Raw genomic sequence first — 19,058 nt, 5'->3', positions numbered from 1 at the left:
CTTGTTCTACACTCGTTCCTAAAATTCCAGTTCAAGTTAAATTTCAGGGGGTGTCATCAGATTTTGGATGTAGATTTGCTCGCTGAGCTGGGATGTTCATTTTCAGAAGTTTCGTCACCATACTAGGTAACATCTTCAGTGAGTTTCCGGACAAAGCACTGCTGATGATTCCGGCTTTCTATTTATATGCTTGGGTTACTTTGGGTTAGCGATGTCCATTTCCTGTTGTTTTTTTCTCAGGGGGTGGTAAATCGGGTCCAAGTCAATGTGTTGATAGAGTTCTGGTTGGAGTGCCATGCTTCTAAGAATTCTCATGCATGTCTCTGTTTGGCTTGTCCTAGGATGGATGTGTTGTCCCAGTTGAAGTGGTGTCCTTCCTCATCCGTATGTAAGGCTCATGTCTTCTTGTGGCTAGTTGGTGTTCATGTATCCTGGTGGCTAGTTTTCTGCCTGTTTGTCCAATATAGTGTTTGTCACAGTTTAGATTAGATTACTTACAGTGTGGAAACAGGCCCTTTGGCCCAACAAGTCCACACCGACGCGCAACCCACCCATACCCCTATATTTACCCCTTCACCTAACACTACGGGCAATTTAGCATGGCCAATTCACCTGACCTGCACATCTTTGGACTGTGGGAGGAAACCGGAGCACCCGGAGGAAACCCACGCAGACACGGGGAGAATGTGCAAACTCCCCGTGTCTGCAGGTAGCCGTGAGGCAGGAATTGAACCCGGGTCTCTGGCGCTGTGAGGCAGCAGTGCTAACCACTGTGCCACCGTGCTGCCCTAAGTTCTTACACAGTATTTTGTAAATGACATTAGTTGTGCTTGTTTTCTGTATAGGATCTTTCGAGTTCATTTAGCTGTTTTAGTGTGTTCAAGACCATCAATAATACGCTTACTAGCAGAAAATTCACTAAAGAGGAGGAAAACAACAAACTGCCATTCCTAGATGTCACAGTACAGTGAGCAACCAGTGGGGAACTTCAAACCAGCGTCTCCAGGAAAACAACACATCTGGATCAAATATTGAACTACAGAAGCAATTGCCTCAACATCCACAAAGCTGCATCAGAACATTATTTCAACAAGCCAACACGCTGCATCACAGAGGAACTACACAGAACAGTGTATTGAAAAAGAACGGGTATCCAATGAACGCAGTCCGCAGATTTCTCAGCAACATTCCCAAACAAGCTGACAAAACCCATCCAGAAACCCTAGCCACTCTCCCCTACATCAAAAACATCTCAGAAATGACTGCCAGACTACTTGGACCCCTTGGCATCATGGTAGCACACAAACCCACCAACACGTTAAAACAGCTTGAAAGACCCTATTACAGACAACAAGCAGAACTAATGTCATTTACAAAATACCGTGCAAGGACAGTAACAAGCATTACATTGGACAACAAGGCAGAAAACTAGCCACCAGGATACATGAACATCAACTAGCCCCCTCTCACTAGTATCCTTACATACAGATGGGATGGGACAACACATCCATCCTAGGACAAGCCAAACAACGACACGCATGAGAATTCCTAGAAGCATGGCATTCCAACTGAGACTCGATCAACAAACACATTTGACTTGGAGCCCATTTACCACCCCTTGAGAAAAATAACAGGAAATGATATTACCACAGGAAATGACATCGCCAACCCAAACAAAAATAGAGAGCAAGAATCATCAGTGCTTCAATCAGAGGCTCACAGAAGATGTTGCCTAGTATGGTGACGAAACATCTGAAAATGAACCTTCCAGCTCAGCGAGCAAACCTACATTGAGAACCTCAACCTGAGCTACAAATCTTCTCAAAACCTGCTAAAACCAGATTTTATTGGTTCAGGGACAGCAAACTTATATTTCTTTTAAATTTTGCAACAAAGCAGTTGTATTTATATTTAAGCAGTACCTCTCACAGGCTCAGACTCTCCAGAGAAAGTTCAGCAGCCAATAAAGCACTTTAATGTTTAGTCAGTGTTGCCTTCGGTGCGCATGTCAGTCACTTTACAAGCTGAAGGTATTTTCTAATCGACTTGTTCAGAGATATAATCACACTTTTTTTTGGAGCAGATCAGACTTGAACCTGGCTCAGGTAGGGCCACTGCCACAGCTTCCCAAGACCCCTTCTAATTAACCTACAGTATAAATCCAAAGTCTGGTTAAAACACCTGGGATTGACAATGAATAATTGGGTCGCTTGAAGCATTTGTGGCTGTTGTGGGCCATACTGTCTACTTGTTTGGATAAGTGCAGCTACAACACTCGGGTTTGTTTTTTATCGGGATGTGGGTGTCGCTGATCAGGCATTGCCCTTTCCTAATCACCTTGAACTGAGAGAATTGCTGGTTAGAGGATTTTGCTGTGGGCCTGGAGTCACATGTAGGCCAGACCAAGTAAGGATGGCAGATTTCTTTCCATAAAGGGCATTTATTACCCATCTGGATTTTTAGGACAATTGACATGGTCGCCATTAGACTAGCTTTTTAATTCCAACTTTTTAGTGAATTCACATTTCACTGTGTCCCCAAAATGTTACCCTGGGAGCCCAGACTGCTAGTCATGCAACATTACCACTGCACCAGTTTCCCCTGTGGCACTACTTTCACAAGCCTTCAGTCATTCCACCACCAATACTGAGTAGCAGCAGTGCATGGCATCTACAAAATGCAGTATAGAAATTCTCCAAAGCTCTTTAGACCGATCCTTCCAGACTTATGCCCACTATGGTCTCAAAGGACATGAGCAGCAGGTTCATGGGAACACCAGCACTTGTAAGTTGCCCTCTAAGCCATTCAGCATAGGATCATAAGAAATTGGAACAGGAGTAAGCTGGTCGGCCCCTCAACGCTGCTTCAGTAGGTTAGTGGCTGATCTGATTCTCCTCAATACCACCTTCCTGCCTTTCCCTATAACCTTTAGATGCTTGATCAGCAACAGAATAAATCTTGGCCAAAATATGCGCCAGGACTATGCCTTCAAAGTGGTCTGTGGCAAGAAGTTCCAAAGGTACTCAACCAGTTTATCTTAGTCTTAAATTAGTGCCCCTTTATCTGAAACTCTGCCCTCTGGTACTAGACGCTCCCATGAGTGGAAACATCCTCTCAGCACTTAGACTGACATTCCCCTTCAGAATATGTTTTGATGAGATCCCCTCTCGTTCTTCTCATCTCCAGTGAGTAGAGTCCCAACCTGTTTAGACTTTGCTCAAAGACAATCCTTCCATAGCTGGGATCATAGCTGGTGAACTTTTCTGAACTGCCTCCAATAAATGATATCTGTCCTCAAATAAGGGAACCAAACTGCTCACATTGCACCTGTCTCCCCAGCACCTTGTACAGTTCCCCTAACAATTCAGTTGCAGTAAGACTTTCTGACTCTTGTACTTCATTTAAATAAGAGCCAGCATTCTGTTAGCCTGCCTTATTACCTGCTTCACCCATGGACTGGCTTTGTGTTTCATGCACAAAAATCCCAAGTCTCTTTTTATGTTGCAGCTTTCTCCAGTTTTTCTTCATTAATAATTTTTTTTCTCCCTTTGAAAATGAACATATACGCCATTTGCCGTTTTAATCTATCGATATTTCTCTCTGACTGTGTTTGTATTCCCTTCACAATCTGCATTTCCACCGATTATATTGCCATTCCTTCAGTGTTCAAAATCCTGGAATTTCCTCCCTAATGGCATTGTGGTCTATCTACAGCATATGGACTAGGCCAGACCACTCAATTTGTTTCTGTAAGTGCACAGTGAAAATTACCCGGATTAAGCTCGCTAGGTTGACGACTAGGTTTTAAAGCAGACAAATTTATTCACACAATTACATAATGAAACACAAAGAACAGAATAAAGAATCCCCGCAGAACTCAATCTATCCAAACTAGACTTAATTATGCTGTTTCCAGTATACGCAACAGTCCCAATAAGCAAGCCCCCTTAAAAAAAGTTTTTAAAAATGAAACAGTTGCTTGCAGGTTGAAGTTAGAAGGGCAGAAGGAGAGAGGGAGCCTGTTTCCGCACAGCTGAACGCCTAACTAGTTCTGGACTGAACCGTTCAGCACAGAGCTGACCACCCCCCTTTCTTTATACAGTTTCCTTCTAAAACATGACCACTTTGGCCTGAAGTCTCATCTGTTTACATACAAACAAAAAGGCCTCTCAATGCCCCTTTTTGGGCTCTGTACCAAACCAGTCTAATCGGAACCAGGAGCTGTTCATGACCCCTCTGAAAAGACCAAGGGCACCGTATCCCTGAGAAAAGGAACAGCTTGTAGAAAAAAGGGACCAGCTTTGTGACCGACTATAGCAATTAAAGAATGCAGCTCACCACCTTCTTAAGGACAATGATGCCCATATCCTTTTGGAAAATGGATTAGAACAGAGAACAGATGTTCTGTCAGTTTATTTTAAAATTATTTTGCTAAAACAAATTTACCTGCTGGTGTTATTGGAGGCCAGTCTGGGGATTTTGAAGATGGTTTGTTATTAAAGGTAGTTATACATCCCTGGATTATTAATTCCGATTCTGTTTGCTTAAACCTCCATGATATCATCTACTCCTCTTGTTTAAACCAATGTTCTCAAGCAATTTCTATGAAAGGAGAGTATATTAAAAGTTAAACTATCTTTTTATATAGAACCCAACAATATGGGAAATATTCAGATTTGATGATGTCAGTGGTGGGAACAAAGTATTTTAGATTCCAATGCCCTTTCATCAAAACAAATGAATCTAACAAGCTTCTGATAAATGGTTATTGAACTGGTGTTTTGCGAACCTATTTTATTGATGTTGGAATGAAGAATTTCTGAAAAATACCAGTATCTATAAAGCTGACCCCCCCCCCCCAGCTTCAGTTTTTTTTTTAAAAAGCCTTTAATCTGCTGTTCATTTTTGACGCTTGTCAAGATAATCACTTGTCTCTCTGGGTATTTCAGAAATTCTGTGTCTAATGAAAACAATCGTTCGATGCTCGTGTTGTATATCATTTTCTGTAATATCCTGTTGTAATATCCATTTTAAACCTGTTTGGTATATGGGGGCCCTATTCTTAGGAATTATATTTTTGGCATTGACTACTGATGTAAGGAACCTTTTTTTAAAAAAAAAACTTTGTCTCATTCTGATTGAGATGTATAGTAATTATCTTTGCAACTCATTTGGGAAGGTATTGAAAAGTTCATTGACTCCTTTTAACAATGCATTATTACCTCAATTCGAAAGCAAACCTGAGTGTAGAACTGTAACTTGCAAGTTTGTATTTGACACCGATGCAATTCTGAATTTTTTAAAAAATTTCTGCCCTCAGGCTACATCGTCAACCAAAGCATCTTCTGGCGTTTCTATTGGCTGAGTTGGGTACAAGGTAAGAGGGGTTTTTTTTTCCAAGAATTATATAACTAAAACTAAAATGTATATAGTATAGAAACACCTCAGTTCTTTATGAAGGTTGGAAGGGTGTGTGGGGGAGTTCAGGCGAAGGAGGAGGAAGGATAGGAATCTAAAAGGTCCCTCTGCTTTGATGTGACTGTGAAAATGTCTAGTGGGCTGTTAAGTTCTGAAGTGCTTCAGTGCAGTTGGTTATTGAAAGAAGAAAGGGCAGCATGCTGGCTCACAGTGCCAGGTTCGATTCTGGCCTTGGACAACTGTGTGTGGATTTTGCACATTCTCCCCATGTCTGCATGGGTTTCCTCCCACAGTCCAAAGATGTACAGGTTGGGTGAATTGGTTATGGGGAATTGCCCATAGTGTTCAGGGATGTGCAGGTTAGGTGTATTAGTAAAGGGAAATGTAGAGCAATAGTGTAGGGGAATGGGTCTGGGTGGGTTACATTTGGGATGATTGGAGTGGACTAGTTGGGCCAAATAGCTTGTTTCCACACTGTAGGGATTCTTTGATTTTTATGAAGAGAAGCTACAGTGAAACAAACTTGCGTTATTTCTAGTCAATGGCATGTAGTGTATGGAGCGCTCCCCTTGTGATGTCCTAATCCTTCAGTATACATCTTCCAATGTGAGAGAGAAATCTGTTGAAACTAAGTTGAAATGTTAACAGCTGACAGAAGGCCTGTACAAAGTTACTACCAATTTACTTGCAAGGATCAAAATTTCTCTACTTTTTAAACTTTTTTTTTCTCCAGTTTTAATTTTCATTCATCAAGCTTGCAACAGGAGTATCCTCTCTTGAAAGAAAGTGAGTTTGAGGGTTGAATGCCAGTATTTTTCCACATGTGTTGCCTGGTATGCTGTTTATGTACAAGGAGGACTCCCTGTTTTGCCTAACTGGCACAGAGGTGGGGAGTTGGACTGCTGAAGCAAGCAGATTCTGTCTCAATTTATTTCATTATGACTTTTACCATGTGGCAGCTGATGAATCAGCCTATCTGCTTGTAGCTGTGGTATCATTCTTACTGCTGCCCGGAAAATCACAGTTGAGTTCAGATACTGTGGAAACCGACAACCTTTTCACACAGAGGGTGGTACATGTATGGAATAAGCTGCCAGAGGAAGTGGTGGAGGCTGGTACAATTGCAACATTTAAGAGGCATTTGGATGGGTATATGAATAGGAAAGGTTTGGAGGGATATGGGCTGGGTACTGGCGGGTGGGACTAGATTGGGTTGGGATATCTGATCGGCATGGACTGGTTGGACTGAAGGGTCTGTTTCCATACTGTATATTTCTATGACTCTATTCCCCAATATTCTACAGTGATGATGCACATTAGTAATTTCATTTCATTTTTGGACTGTTCCAGAGCATTCGATCAAATTATATTTCCTTATCCTGTCTTTCCATTTGCACTTTACTGGGATTAGTCTCCCAGTTATCTTAAATTTAAAACCATTGTTCTGTTCCCCTTGTCTGAGTGCATTGTAGTTTTCTCCTATTTTATCTTGCAGCCACCACTTCCAGTCTTTTTGAGAAATGATTCCACTGCCTCCTGTGCAGCCTCAACGCTTGGTAGTAGACTGATTTAACTCTGTGGCGTGGAATACAGAGGCACCTCCATTATCTGAAGGACACTGGTGGGGTCAATTTTCTTCGGTTAATTGAACGCCAGATAACATTGTTTAGCCGAGCATTTGAACATGATAATCTTGCGGGATGATAATCTGATATCTGGAAAACCAAATGCCGGATAATCGAGGTTCCTCCGTAGTCTGCTGAAACTACTCTCTGCTCTCCTTCCCCTCCTCTTCCTCCTTTGTTCTCGCACACAGCAATTGAGTTGAAGCTACCAATCCATCCCTTGTGCTTATTCAATCTCCTGCCTGACTTGGCAATCCCTCTAGAAAAATGTTGAAACCACACACCCTCCTGCCTCATGATCAAGCAGTCTTAAGCATGAAGAGCTAATATAAAGAGATACCATGCTTTGAAAAAATGTAGACCCTTCCAAAGCAGCTAATATATGATGACAATTGAAGCATGTGGAGTGATCGAATGATTTTTATCACAATCGACAGTATTCACTCTAGAAAACGGCAATGTTGAGGAGAATACTGAGATACAGGCTACTAGACTGGGGGTGGGATTGAGGTTCACAAGGAAGGGGTATTAAAAATCCTGCAGAGTGTGAAAATAGATAAGTCCCCTGGGCCGGATGGGATCCTCTGTGCAGCCAGGGAGGAGATTGCCGAGTCTTTGGCATTGATCTTTAAATCGTCATTGTCTACAGGAATAGTACCAGAAGACTGGAGGATAGCAAATGTGGTTCCTCTGTTCAAGAAGGGGAGTAGAGACAACCCAGGTAATTATAGACCAGTGAGCCTTACTTCAGTTGTTGGTAAAGTGTTGGAAAAGGTTATAAGAGATAGGATTTATAATCATCTAGAAAAGAATAATTTGATTAGGGATAGTCAGCACAGTTTTGTGAAGGGTAGGTCGTGCCTCACAAACCTTGAGTTTTTTGAGAAGGTGACCAAACAGGTAGATGAGAGTAAACCGGTTGATGTGGTGTATATGGATTTCAGTAAAGCGTTCGATAAGGTTCCCCACAGTAGGCTATTGCATAAAATGCAGAGGATTGTGGGAGATAAAGGAGTTTGGATCAGTAATTGGCTTGTTGAAAGAAGACAGAGGGTGGTGGTTGATGGGAAATGTTCATCCTGGAGTCCAGTTGAGTGGTGTACTGCAAGGGTCGGTATTGGGTCCACTGCTGTTCGTCATTTTTATAAACGACCTGGATGAGGGCGTAGAAGGGTGGGTTAGTAAATTTGCAGACGACACTAAGTTCGGTGGAGTTGTGGATAGTGACGAAGGATGTTGTAAGTTACAGCGAGACATAGATAAGCTGCAGAGCTGGGCTGAGAGGTGGCAAATGGAGTTTAATGTGGACAAGTGTGAGGTGATTCACTTTGGTTGGAGTAACCGGAATGCAAAGTACTGGGCTAATGGTAAGATTCTTGGTAGTGTAGATGAGCAGAGAGATTTGTGTCCAGGTACACAGATCCTTGAAAGTTGCCACCCAGGTTGACAGGGTTGTTAAGAAGGCATACAGTGTTTTAGCTTTTATTAATAGAGGGATTGAGTTCAGGAACCATGAGGTTATGCTACAGCTGTACAAAACTCTGGTGCGGCCGCACTTGACGTATTGTGTACAGTTCTGGTCACCACATTATAAGAAGGATGTGGAAGCTTTGGAAAGGGTGCAGAGGAGATTGACTAGGATGTTGCCTGGTATGGAGGGAAGGTCTTACAAGGAAAGGCTGAGGGACTTGTTTTCGTTAGAAGAAGATTGAGAGGTAACTTAATAGAGACATATAAGATAATCAGAGGGTTAGATAGGGTAGACAGGGAGAGCCTTTTTCCAGGTATGGTGACGGCGAGCACGAGGAGACATAGCTTTAAATTTGAGGGGTGATATAGGAAAGATGTCAGGTAGTTTCTTTACTCAGCGTAGTAAGGTTATGGAATGCTTGGCCTGCAACGGTGGTAGATTCACCAACTTTTAAGTACATTTAAGTCATCATTGGGCAAGGATATTGATGTACGTGGAATAGTGTAGGTTAGGTGGGCTTCAGATTGTTGAGCTGACCAGTCATACCATTGAGGGCCGTAGGGCCTGTACTGTGCTGTAATGTTCTATGGAGGCCATTCAGCAATGTACCAGGTCTTTGGTGGTATCTGTTTTAACCCTTTCCTTTTGTAGTTTGTCCTTCATGGTGTGAGCAAATTTCTACTTAGAATTTCAGTTTCCCTTTGGAAACCTGCCATGAAATTCACTTCTACTACCCTTATAGAAATTGTCCAGGACCAATAATTGCCTGCATAAGAGGAGAGGAGAAAGTGAGGTCTGCAGATGCTGGAGATCAGAGCTGAAAATGTGTTGCTGGAAAAGCGCAGCAGGTCAGGCAGCATCCAGGGAACAGGAGAATTGACGTTTCGGGCATAAGCCCTTCTTCTGGAATGAGGACAGTTTGTCCAGCAGGCTAAGATAAAAGGTAGGGGGGAGGGACTTGGGGGAGGGGCGTCGGAAATGTGATAGGTGGAAAGAGGTCAAGGTGAGGGTGATAGGTCAGACTGGGGTGGGGGCGGAGAGGTCAGGAAGAAGGTTGCAGGTTAGGAAGGCGGTGCTGAATTCGATGGATTTGACTGAGACAAGGTGGGGGGAGGGGAAATGAGGAAACTGGTGAAATCCGAGTTCATCCCTTGTGGTTGGAGGGTTCCTAGGCGGAAGATGAGGCGTTCTTCCTCCAGCCGTCGTTTTGTTGTGGTCTGGCGATGGAGGAGTCCAAAGACCTGCATATCCTTGGTGGAGTGGGAGGGGGAGTTAAAGTGTTGAGCCACAGGGTGGTTGGGTTGGTTGGTCCGGGTGCATAAGAGGAGAGCAAAATCACCTTGTTTTGCCTCCGGACCTTTTGTAATCACTTTAAATCTGTGTCCTCTGGTTACCCATTCTTCTGGCACTGCAAGCTGTGATGGAGCAAGGTGAAACAAACTGGGAGGATGTAGGCATTTGGATCATGAATGCTGTCATGGGTCATTGGGGCAATTGGCCTGTTTATGCTGTAACTTCTTGGCAATTCTTTAGCCAGTTGTATGCCATGTTAGGTCTACTCCAATGACCATTTTTAGTGGTTGCAAAGTTGACATGGTGGTATTGAAACTGAAAATAGTGTGCTGTTTTCATTAAAATTGGTTAGGAATACCTGTTTTCCATTGACTCTCAATTCACTTGGGCATGGGCTCTCAAAGTTTTGTTGTGCCTGAGCTCTTACCAATCTGTCTGGTTGCATTGTAGGAATTGATGCCTGAATTGGACTCAACAGCAGATGCTACCAGAAATTATGTGCACTCATGCTTATTTTTTGTGACAGAATCATTTTAAGAATAACAAAAAAGACTTCCCGATAATGCTAGGAAGTGTTTTATAAATTTAATCAGGGTGATCAAAGAATTGGGATTGAATTCCTCTAAACGAACCTTGGAGCATTTGAAAAGAATTAATTTGATGAGGTAATCAACTGTTTAGATATTTATACACCCTGCAAGGGCTGTGATTTTTAATATAATTTCTGTAAAATGTGAGCAGTTGACTGCATTGAATGTGAAAAAGGGAAAAATATTTGAACAATGCTGTGATTGCAAGCTTTTGAGTAAAAGTGGGAGAATAGGGCTAATTTCAAATCATTCAACACATGCAGGAAGGACAGTGTGGTCTTGTCCCATCTTTTATGCTCAGCTATCAGAACAGGAATATGTCTCTTTAATATCTTAAGAGATGATCTTCTAGCAGTATTCACATTCTCTTAGTGTCTATTTACCCTTTTTTATAATATTTTTGAGGTAGGTCCAAATATGACTTAGCCCAATCATTTGAGGAAGTAACATGGAAGATTTGATGGCATGCAGTTGATGTAGTCTGGTAAGGATTTTGCCAAACTCCACATGGCAGATTCATTTTTTTTCAATGAAATGGGAAATCTAGCAACCAGGTGATGAAATTGGCTCATTATTAGAAAGGTCGACTGGTGCTTTTGCAGTTGGAGAACTATTTCCTTCTGAGGTTTGCCATTAAGACGCTTTGTTGATGTATACGTTCATGATTTAGATGTAGATGTTAAGGCATGATCAGCATATAGATCAGACAAACTGGCTGTCTGGTTGGTACTGAAGATGGAAAGGTTATATTGCAGCAAGATTCAGTGGGTTGATCAGATGGTTAGAGTAGAAAGTGAGGTCTGCAGATGCTGGAGATCAAAGTTGAAACTTTATTGCTGGAACAGCACAGCAGGTCAGGCAGCATCCAGGGAACAGGAGATTCGACGTTTCGGGCACAGGCCCTTCTTCAGGAACATTCCTGAAGAAGGGCCTGTGCCCGAAACGTCGAATCTCCTGTTCCCTGGATGCTGCCTGACCTGCTGTGCTGTTCCAGCAATAAAGTTTCAACAGATGGTTAGAGTGACAAATGAACCTCCACTCACAAGTAAGATCTAAGGCACTTAGGGAGATCAAACAAGGCAAAGTAATGGCATGGTGTTGAACTGGGGTGGATAATTATAAAAAATTAAAAATAAGGTGGTGCTAGGAACAAACCAAGTTAGTGGAATCACATGATGGGTGTAAGAGTTGTATGCTGAGAGTCTAGCCAAAGTAACAAGTAATCCAAAATTGCACACATTAATTAAGGTGGATTCTCTCTGCCTCAATTAATCAGATTCCAGGTCATCCATTCACTTGCTAGTCAGTTGTTGACACTTTACTCACACTGTACGATACTCTTGATCATCTGCTGAGGCTGTTTATTCAGCCTGTCGACTCTCCATTCAATCATCTTATGTTATTTTGATCGCTCTGCTCATACATTCTGTGCCTGTGGACTTCTCTTCATTCCACCTAATGAGGGAGCAGTGCTCCAACCGCATGTGATTTCAAATAAACCTGTTGCATTATAATCTGGTATCGTGAGACTTCTGATCATGGTAAAGTAATTCATCATTAATGGGTGAACAGAGGTGTTAAGGAAATGAGGACATTGAAGATAGCAGGACAGGTTGATAAGGTTACCCAAAAGGCATGTCAAGTCCTTTTAACTGAGGTATGGAATACCAGAGCGCTCTTCTTGCAATGACTGCTGTATTTGAGACTGTGTAGTCAGTGCGCATCTGAAGCATTTGTGATAAATTTAAATGCTAACATTTTACTTGACAGAGCTTTTTTATCTTTTTAATAGTGGATCCATTGATGGTAACAACCAGCTTGTAATTAAAGGGAGGTTCCAGCAAAAACAAATTGAAAACGTATTAAGGAGATACATCAGTGAGTATAATGGATTGTTTATCATGTGGAGGCACAGAAACTACTAGGAAAATAAGTGATGTAAGGATAAATTATTGACCAGGATAAATAAGGCTCTGAGGGAACTTCATTGAACTCTGTAAAATAAAAACCAATTGAAAAAAAATGATTTAATGATTCCCTCCTAATTCCTTCATGTTCATCTCTTAACCTGTTAGTTTACTGGTCTGGGCTCACGTCTCCCTCTGTACTGAAGTAGTGTTGCAATATCGAAGGTGGGGTTAGAAATCTGTAACAGATATAACATTTGACTCTTTGAACAGCTATGAAGTTTATTTTGAAGTTGATCATAAAATATCCTGGCTTCTTTGTGTCCCACAATAGATTGGGCAACTAAATAGCTTTTGTTTCTTCGGCTTGCTCTCCTACTGTGCAAGCGCAATCAAATATTAAAGCAAACAACTGCGGATGTTGGAAATCTGAAACAAACGCAGAAATCGCTGGAGGAGCTCAGCAGGTCTGGCAGCATCTGTAGACAGAGAAGCAGAGTTGATGTTTTTAATCCAATCATGGGCCTTGACAAGTTAGCGCTGCTTCTCTGTCGACAGATGTTGGCAGACCTGCTGAGTTCTTCCAGCACTTTCATTTGTACTACAGTCAGATATTTGTTGATCATCTTTATTTTGCTCCATGCCTCTTTGGCATCTTTGACACTTGCAACAAAAGCAGAAAATGTTTATAAACGAAGCAGGTCTGGCAGCATCTCTGGAGTGAAAACAGAGTTAACTTTTTGGGTTCAGTTATCCTTCTGTGGAACCATTTTGAGAAAGGTCACTGGACCTGAAACTTTAATTCTGCTTTCTCTCCACAGATGCTGACAGACTTGCTGTGTATTTCCAGAAATTTGTTTTTGTTTCTGATTTCCAGTGCTCACTATTCTTTTGATTTTTGTTTTAAAAAGTCTTTGACCTTTATGTTCTTTTAGATGAAAAATGAACCTAATAGAATTATTCTGGATTTTCTGTGCAATATTTTCTAACGTGCATTTGTATTTTTAATCCTGTTCTCTCCCCCCCTCTTTCTCCACCCCCACCCCCCCACCCCATTACAGAGGAGTATGTAACCTGCCATACTTGTCGGTCGCCAGACACCATCTTGCAAAAGGACACAAGGCTGTATTTCTTGCAGTGTGAGACCTGTCACTCTCGCTGCTCTGTGGCCAGCATCAAAACCGGCTTCCAGGCTGTTACCAGCAAGCGTGCACAGCTCCGTGCCAAAGCACATTAACCTAAACCTTAACCACTGGAGAGAACAGGAACTGGGAATTTAATGTAATTAGGACTGTTTTACCAAACAAGGGGTGGGTTTTAAGCAGGTTAAAATACAACAATAAAATGCTGCTGACTCGGGAGGGTGGGGAGGAGGAAAATAAACTAATGGTGAGCATTGTTCTACAAAGTCCTCCTGAACCTCAGTGTATTGTAACAGTACTGTTGCACTGCTCTCTGTTCATATCCTGTCCAGTCAGCAGTATAAATGCAGGAAGAAAATTGCCTTTTATACCTTTAAGGCTGCTGGAGGTACAGCTCAATTTCCTGGAGCTTGGAAATGATCCACTGAATGTTGTTAAAGTGTGCATAATTTCTTTTTTGATTATACCTCACCCTGGCTGGTTATTTGCTGTCTGGCTGCTGTATTATTTTTTTTAAACAGAGGGTGGGGAGGAGGGGAGTTGACCAAATTACGCTAAATAAGTTTAGAAATTTATTAAACAAATTCCCTGAAAATATTTAAAATTGTGGACTTTTTAAATTGATTCCATCTTTAAGTCGAAATCTTTCCAATGCCAGGGTGAGGTCGGAGTTGCAAAGCATAATCTATGCTGATTTTTTGCAGTGGTGTTGAAGGTGTATCCTTATTCAGCCGTGGATTGGTTTGGAGAGGGTTTTTAAAAAACGTGACGCCTTGTTGAACTGATTACAGGCTCTGGATTGTACACCATCCGGTGACGAGAATGCAAGAAAAAAAAAGTAATAAAATAGTAAAACTAGTGGTTACCAGCCATTCTCCTCTGCTTCTGCTAATGTTTGACCCAAGCCTGACTTTTGTCAAGCTGGTTGTGACCATCAGCCACTTCTAGCATGTTCAAAGTGTAGGTACCAACTTGAAGGCTAGCAGCAAAAGGTAAGGTCTCTCTCTTGCAGCCATCTAGTCTCCAAACTGCTAAAGCACAAGGAGCCACTTGCCTTTACACAACGTAGGCAGTGTGTTTCATGTTGGTGAGGAGTGGTGGGAGTGTCTTTGTGTTGATGCTGTTCAGAAACCTGTGCAAAACAGTCCTTTTGCTGGCTGTAACCATGAATTAGCTGGAATGTTGGCTGAATTTTATCTGGGACACTGCCCTCTATTGAGGCTAAACAGCTCCCCATTTCAAGGATGTTGCAAAACCCTTTGACAAGTTCAAAGCAAATGTTTAATTGTGGATTTGGTTTCATGGCATGATTTGGAAACTTGAAAGAAATTACTCCATAAGACTTGGGCCTCAATCAGAATTATTTGATCCTTGGTGCCTGGATTGTTTAATGAGTTGCCTGCTATGTCTGTTCTCATTACACTTCTCTTGTAAAAATACCCCATTCACACATCACTCCAATTGAACATGGTTTGTTTAGTAGGGTTTGCCTTCAGGAAGGGTAATTAGAAAACGGCTGTTATCGAGATCTGCTCCCCCAGGGTACATGACTGACAAGGCAGAATATTTGACGTGATTTCAAGGACAAATCCCATCCTCCAACCTTTGATTAAAATGGCACCTGACTGGAATATGACTTGTTTTTCAATTGGATACATGGTCAAGTCCCACCAGTTTTCAGATCTGAAGAGGATGTTGAATGAAACATATGTGAACCTGCTCTAAATTTGTTGTTGGATCCTAATATCAAATTCCTCCACCCAGTCAGCAGACACTTGGATTTGAGGGCTTGAAATATGTTCCTGTAATATGTATTCCTGCAACAGTACATTGGATTTGATGTAAGCTAAGTCAGGTTCACCTTTCTTGATTACACCAGCAATATTTTGTTTCTGTAAAAACTGGTGAAAACATTCATGTCTTTTAACACTTTGAGTTAGTAAAATCTAGCAAAGATTGGGCTGTTTTTCTGGTTGGAAAAGAGTGAAGAATGTAAGTCAAAGTCTGGGATGGCAGTGGTAGTCTTTGCTACATTAGCAAAGTTGACCATTTTACAGTGAGTTTGCATGAGCAGACTAAACATGTTTACAGTAGAATCAGTTTAATTTGCTCTAAAATAGAGATTGTATGGATTGGTTTTGAATTGACTTACTGATTGTTAGTGACATGAATCCTCTGAAGATCTAAAAGCACTAATGTACTTGTGACTGTTGAGGTGAACCACATGCACATACATTCCCTGCTCAGTATTTTGAGATCTTTTTGACATTTGAGGCTGTTGAGACCTGAGAATGGTTTTCCCTCCATCCATTTTCAAGCGAGTACATGAGGATGCTTTACTAACTTTGTTTTTGCTTTTTCTTCCTAAAACTGACACTAAAATGTTATAGGTGCGGAATAGTGGTTTTTGTAACTTCAGTGCAGCACACCTGAGTTCAGTTATTTTGAAGCAAGCTGCTACATTCTTCCCAGATCATGTTGTACATAGTCAAAATAATCCACTTGACATAGTGTTTAAAAAATAAATGAAAAGACCTTTTGTTGACTGGTCTGTTACAATTCAAAATAATTCTAGCTACATCAGAGTCTTCAGCTTGAAGTTGAATTGTATTGGATGTGAGTGGAGTTGGATGGAATGTAAAGAGCACTTGTGTGATTTTTGTTTTTTTTGGCTGTGAATTAGTGAATCAACATCCTTTTATGTTGTGTACGTCGTTGAGAATAATACATCTGGAACACATCGCAGAGCAGAACAACAGGACTAGCAGGGTTGAATTCACTTGACTACAAATACTGAATTGCAATGACTACAGCACAGAAGGTAACTGTTCTGGGCCTCTGAAGGAGCCATTTGACTAATGCTGCTCTCTGAGTTTCTCCATCTCGCCGTGAACGTTTGTGCTTTGCGAAATTTCCAAAGTCATAAGTGAGCCAGTTTAGTAATGGCCATGTAGGAGTATTTGGGTAAAAGTGTTGTTCTAGTAACCAGGAGATTGAGAGTTCAAATCTTAACAGTGCCTCGATCTACGTCTCTCAATTAAAGGCTTTTAAAACTTTGGTGCAAGGTGCGCATCTGTGATGTTGGTGAAACTTTGTCACAATTCTGTAGTAAAGAGGCTATCACGTTCTCCTTGTGTGTGAAAGATTCCTGAGCAAAAGCATTATCAAATTGTATGAACATTTGCAGAAAATTAGCATGCCTCTTGTGGTTATGTTAGTGCAGACTTGTTGGGCTGGAGGGCCTTTTCTGTGCTATGAGTGTAACTCCTGTACCAGCTTTACCACCATCACTTTTCAGGGAGTCCCTCACCAGCATTCGGGCATCTCTGAAGCAATGATGAGCACCAGCTTTGTCAGTGTTAGTCCTTCATACAGCTTGGACGAACATTATTTTGCACTTCGAGCTGCATTAATTCTGGACCCTATCAATAGCCAGTGCCATCGTTAATGTCTCACCAGGGTCCTGCATAAAAAGGCACGTGGTATTGTCAAGTAAAGGATTGGGAATGTTTACTGGCTGTGGGCTTGTTAAGTCTATTTGGACACAGTAATTTGAAGCCCTCTTGCTGAGGCAAGAGAACTTCCAGGTCTACCTATTGCAATTCAATCCTGTGTAAAGGTGTAGGTAGTTATGGATTTTTAAAAATCTCATTAAGCAGCTATTTCCTAATTTAGAAACTAATAAATCCCTAGACTGCTTATTTTAAGTGTATGCTACTGACTACAGACCTGAAGGTGTCTCCCCTGAATGCACTGAATTTTCTAGTCATGTGATTCAAGGATATAAACCCGTTATAGAGGACTCTTGTGGTGCAATGGTAATGTCCTTACATCTGAGTCAGGATGCCCAGGGTAAAATTCCACTTGTTTCAGGTGTATCTCATTATGTCTGAACAGGTTGATTAGAAAGTATCTGTAAACTGGCCACAGGTACTTAAGGAAGTTAAGGATCAGTGAAGTGCCACAAGGATTGGTGCTGGGTCCTCTACTTTTTGTCATTTACATAAATGATTTGGATGCAAGCATAAGAGGTACAGTTAGTAAGTTTGCAGATTACACCAAAATTAGAGGTGTAGTAGACAGTGAAGAGAGTTACCTCCGATTATAACAGGATCTGGACCAGATGGGCCAATGGGCTGAGAAGTGGCAGATGGAGTTTAATTCAGAGAAATGAGGTGCTGCACTTTGGGAAAGCAAGTCTTAGTAGGACTTATACACAATGGTAAGGTCCTAGGGAGTGTTGCTGAACAAAGAGACCTTGGAGTGCAGGTTCATAGCTCCTTGAAAGTGGAGTTGCAGGTAGATAGGATAGTGAATGCGGCGTTTGGCGAAAAGATTTACAAGGATGTTGCCAGGTTTGGAGGATATGAGCTACAGGGAGAGGCTGAACAGGCTGGAGCTGTTTTCGCTGGAGCGTCGGAGGCTGAGGGGTGACCTTAGAGATTTACAAAATTATGTGGGCATGGATTGGATAAATAGACAAAGTCTTTTCCCTGGGATCAGGGAGTTCAGAACTAGAAGGCATAGGTTTAGGGTGAGAGGGGAAAGATATAAAAGAGACCTAAGGGGGAGCTTTTTCAAGCAGAGGATGGTACGTGTATGGAATGAGCTGCCAGAGGGAATTGGTGGAGGTGGGTACAATTGCAATATTAAAGACGCATTTGGATGGGTATATGTATAGGAAGGGTTTGGAGGGATATGGGCCTGGTGCTGGCAGGTGGGACTAATTGGGATGGGATATCTGGTCGGCGTGGACAGGTTGGACCAAAGGGCCTGTTTCCATGCTGTACATCTCTATGATAGCGTCAAATTGAATGAAGAAAAAATACATCCTGGCAAGGATTTGTGGTGAACAGGAACTTTTTGTATTTGGTTGTCTTTTAAAAGGGTAGAAAATTGTAGGCAAAGTAGCAAGTAACATGAAAAGAGTTATGGGGTTAAGACAAGAAAATGGAGTTGACAATCATCGGATGGTCCGAATGGCCTTGGTCAGTGCCTACTGCACTAAGCTGAAGTCATTAATTCAGGGGCAGTTAGGAATGGGTAATAAATGCTGATCCATCCAGCAATATCAACATCCCATTTTTTTTTAAAACACATGTTCAGAATCCAAGAATACTGTGCAGAACAATGCTTCACTATCATGATGGAAAATGTTCACAGTTATAGATGTTTCTGGAACCAAATTCTGTTTATGTATAGATAGGGAAATTTGTGTTCAAAACCAAACAGTAACTTCCATTAATATAGCTCACTTTAAAATAATAAAACAGCTCAAGGTGCTTTCCAGGTATGTTAGCAAAGAAAATTTTGGACTCTAACATGAGAAGTTTGCTGTGTTTGGTAGGTTGGATGACCTCCAGTTTGTGGAGGTGGAAGATGGGAGACACTCTGAGGAAGTATTTCAATAGTGAAATCTTGTAGAAATAAATATCAAGTTGATGTAATTGGTTACAAATGCATTTTCTGGTGTGGCCCTTCCCTTTTGCTGCACGATTCTATGGATGTACAAATAGTTTGGATGCTTGCCAATTTAAGACTTCAATAAACTCCTGATCATTCTTTTTGGGGATAAGTGTGCAGGAATCTCTGATTTCGAATGGTCCCTGTTA

At 41.6% G+C, this 19,058-nt stretch overlaps 1 protein-coding gene across 2 annotated transcripts in view; it reads left to right on the top strand.

The window, feature by feature from the left end:
- The window catches only part of eif2s2 (eukaryotic translation initiation factor 2, subunit 2 beta), a 43,945-nt gene extending 28,081 nt beyond the window's left edge, over positions 1-15,864 (top strand). For both annotated transcript variants that reach the window (XM_043710876.1, XM_043710877.1), the window contains exons 7-9: positions 5,321-5,377; positions 12,190-12,275; positions 13,366-15,864. In XM_043710876.1, the coding sequence (XP_043566811.1) occupies positions 5,321-5,377; positions 12,190-12,275; positions 13,366-13,541 (319 nt within the window). In that variant the 3' untranslated portion in view covers positions 13,542-15,864. The remainder of the gene's footprint in view (positions 1-5,320; positions 5,378-12,189; positions 12,276-13,365) is intronic.
- Positions 15,865-19,058: the final 3,194 nt, after the last annotated feature.

The sequence above is a fragment of the Chiloscyllium plagiosum genome, chromosome 20 (genome assembly GCF_004010195.1).
Source record: "Chiloscyllium plagiosum isolate BGI_BamShark_2017 chromosome 20, ASM401019v2, whole genome shotgun sequence".
NCBI lineage: Eukaryota > Metazoa > Chordata > Chondrichthyes > Orectolobiformes > Hemiscylliidae > Chiloscyllium > Chiloscyllium plagiosum.
Note: the sequence above shows the minus strand (reverse complement) of the source record. Positions and strands in the feature narration are given on the sequence as shown.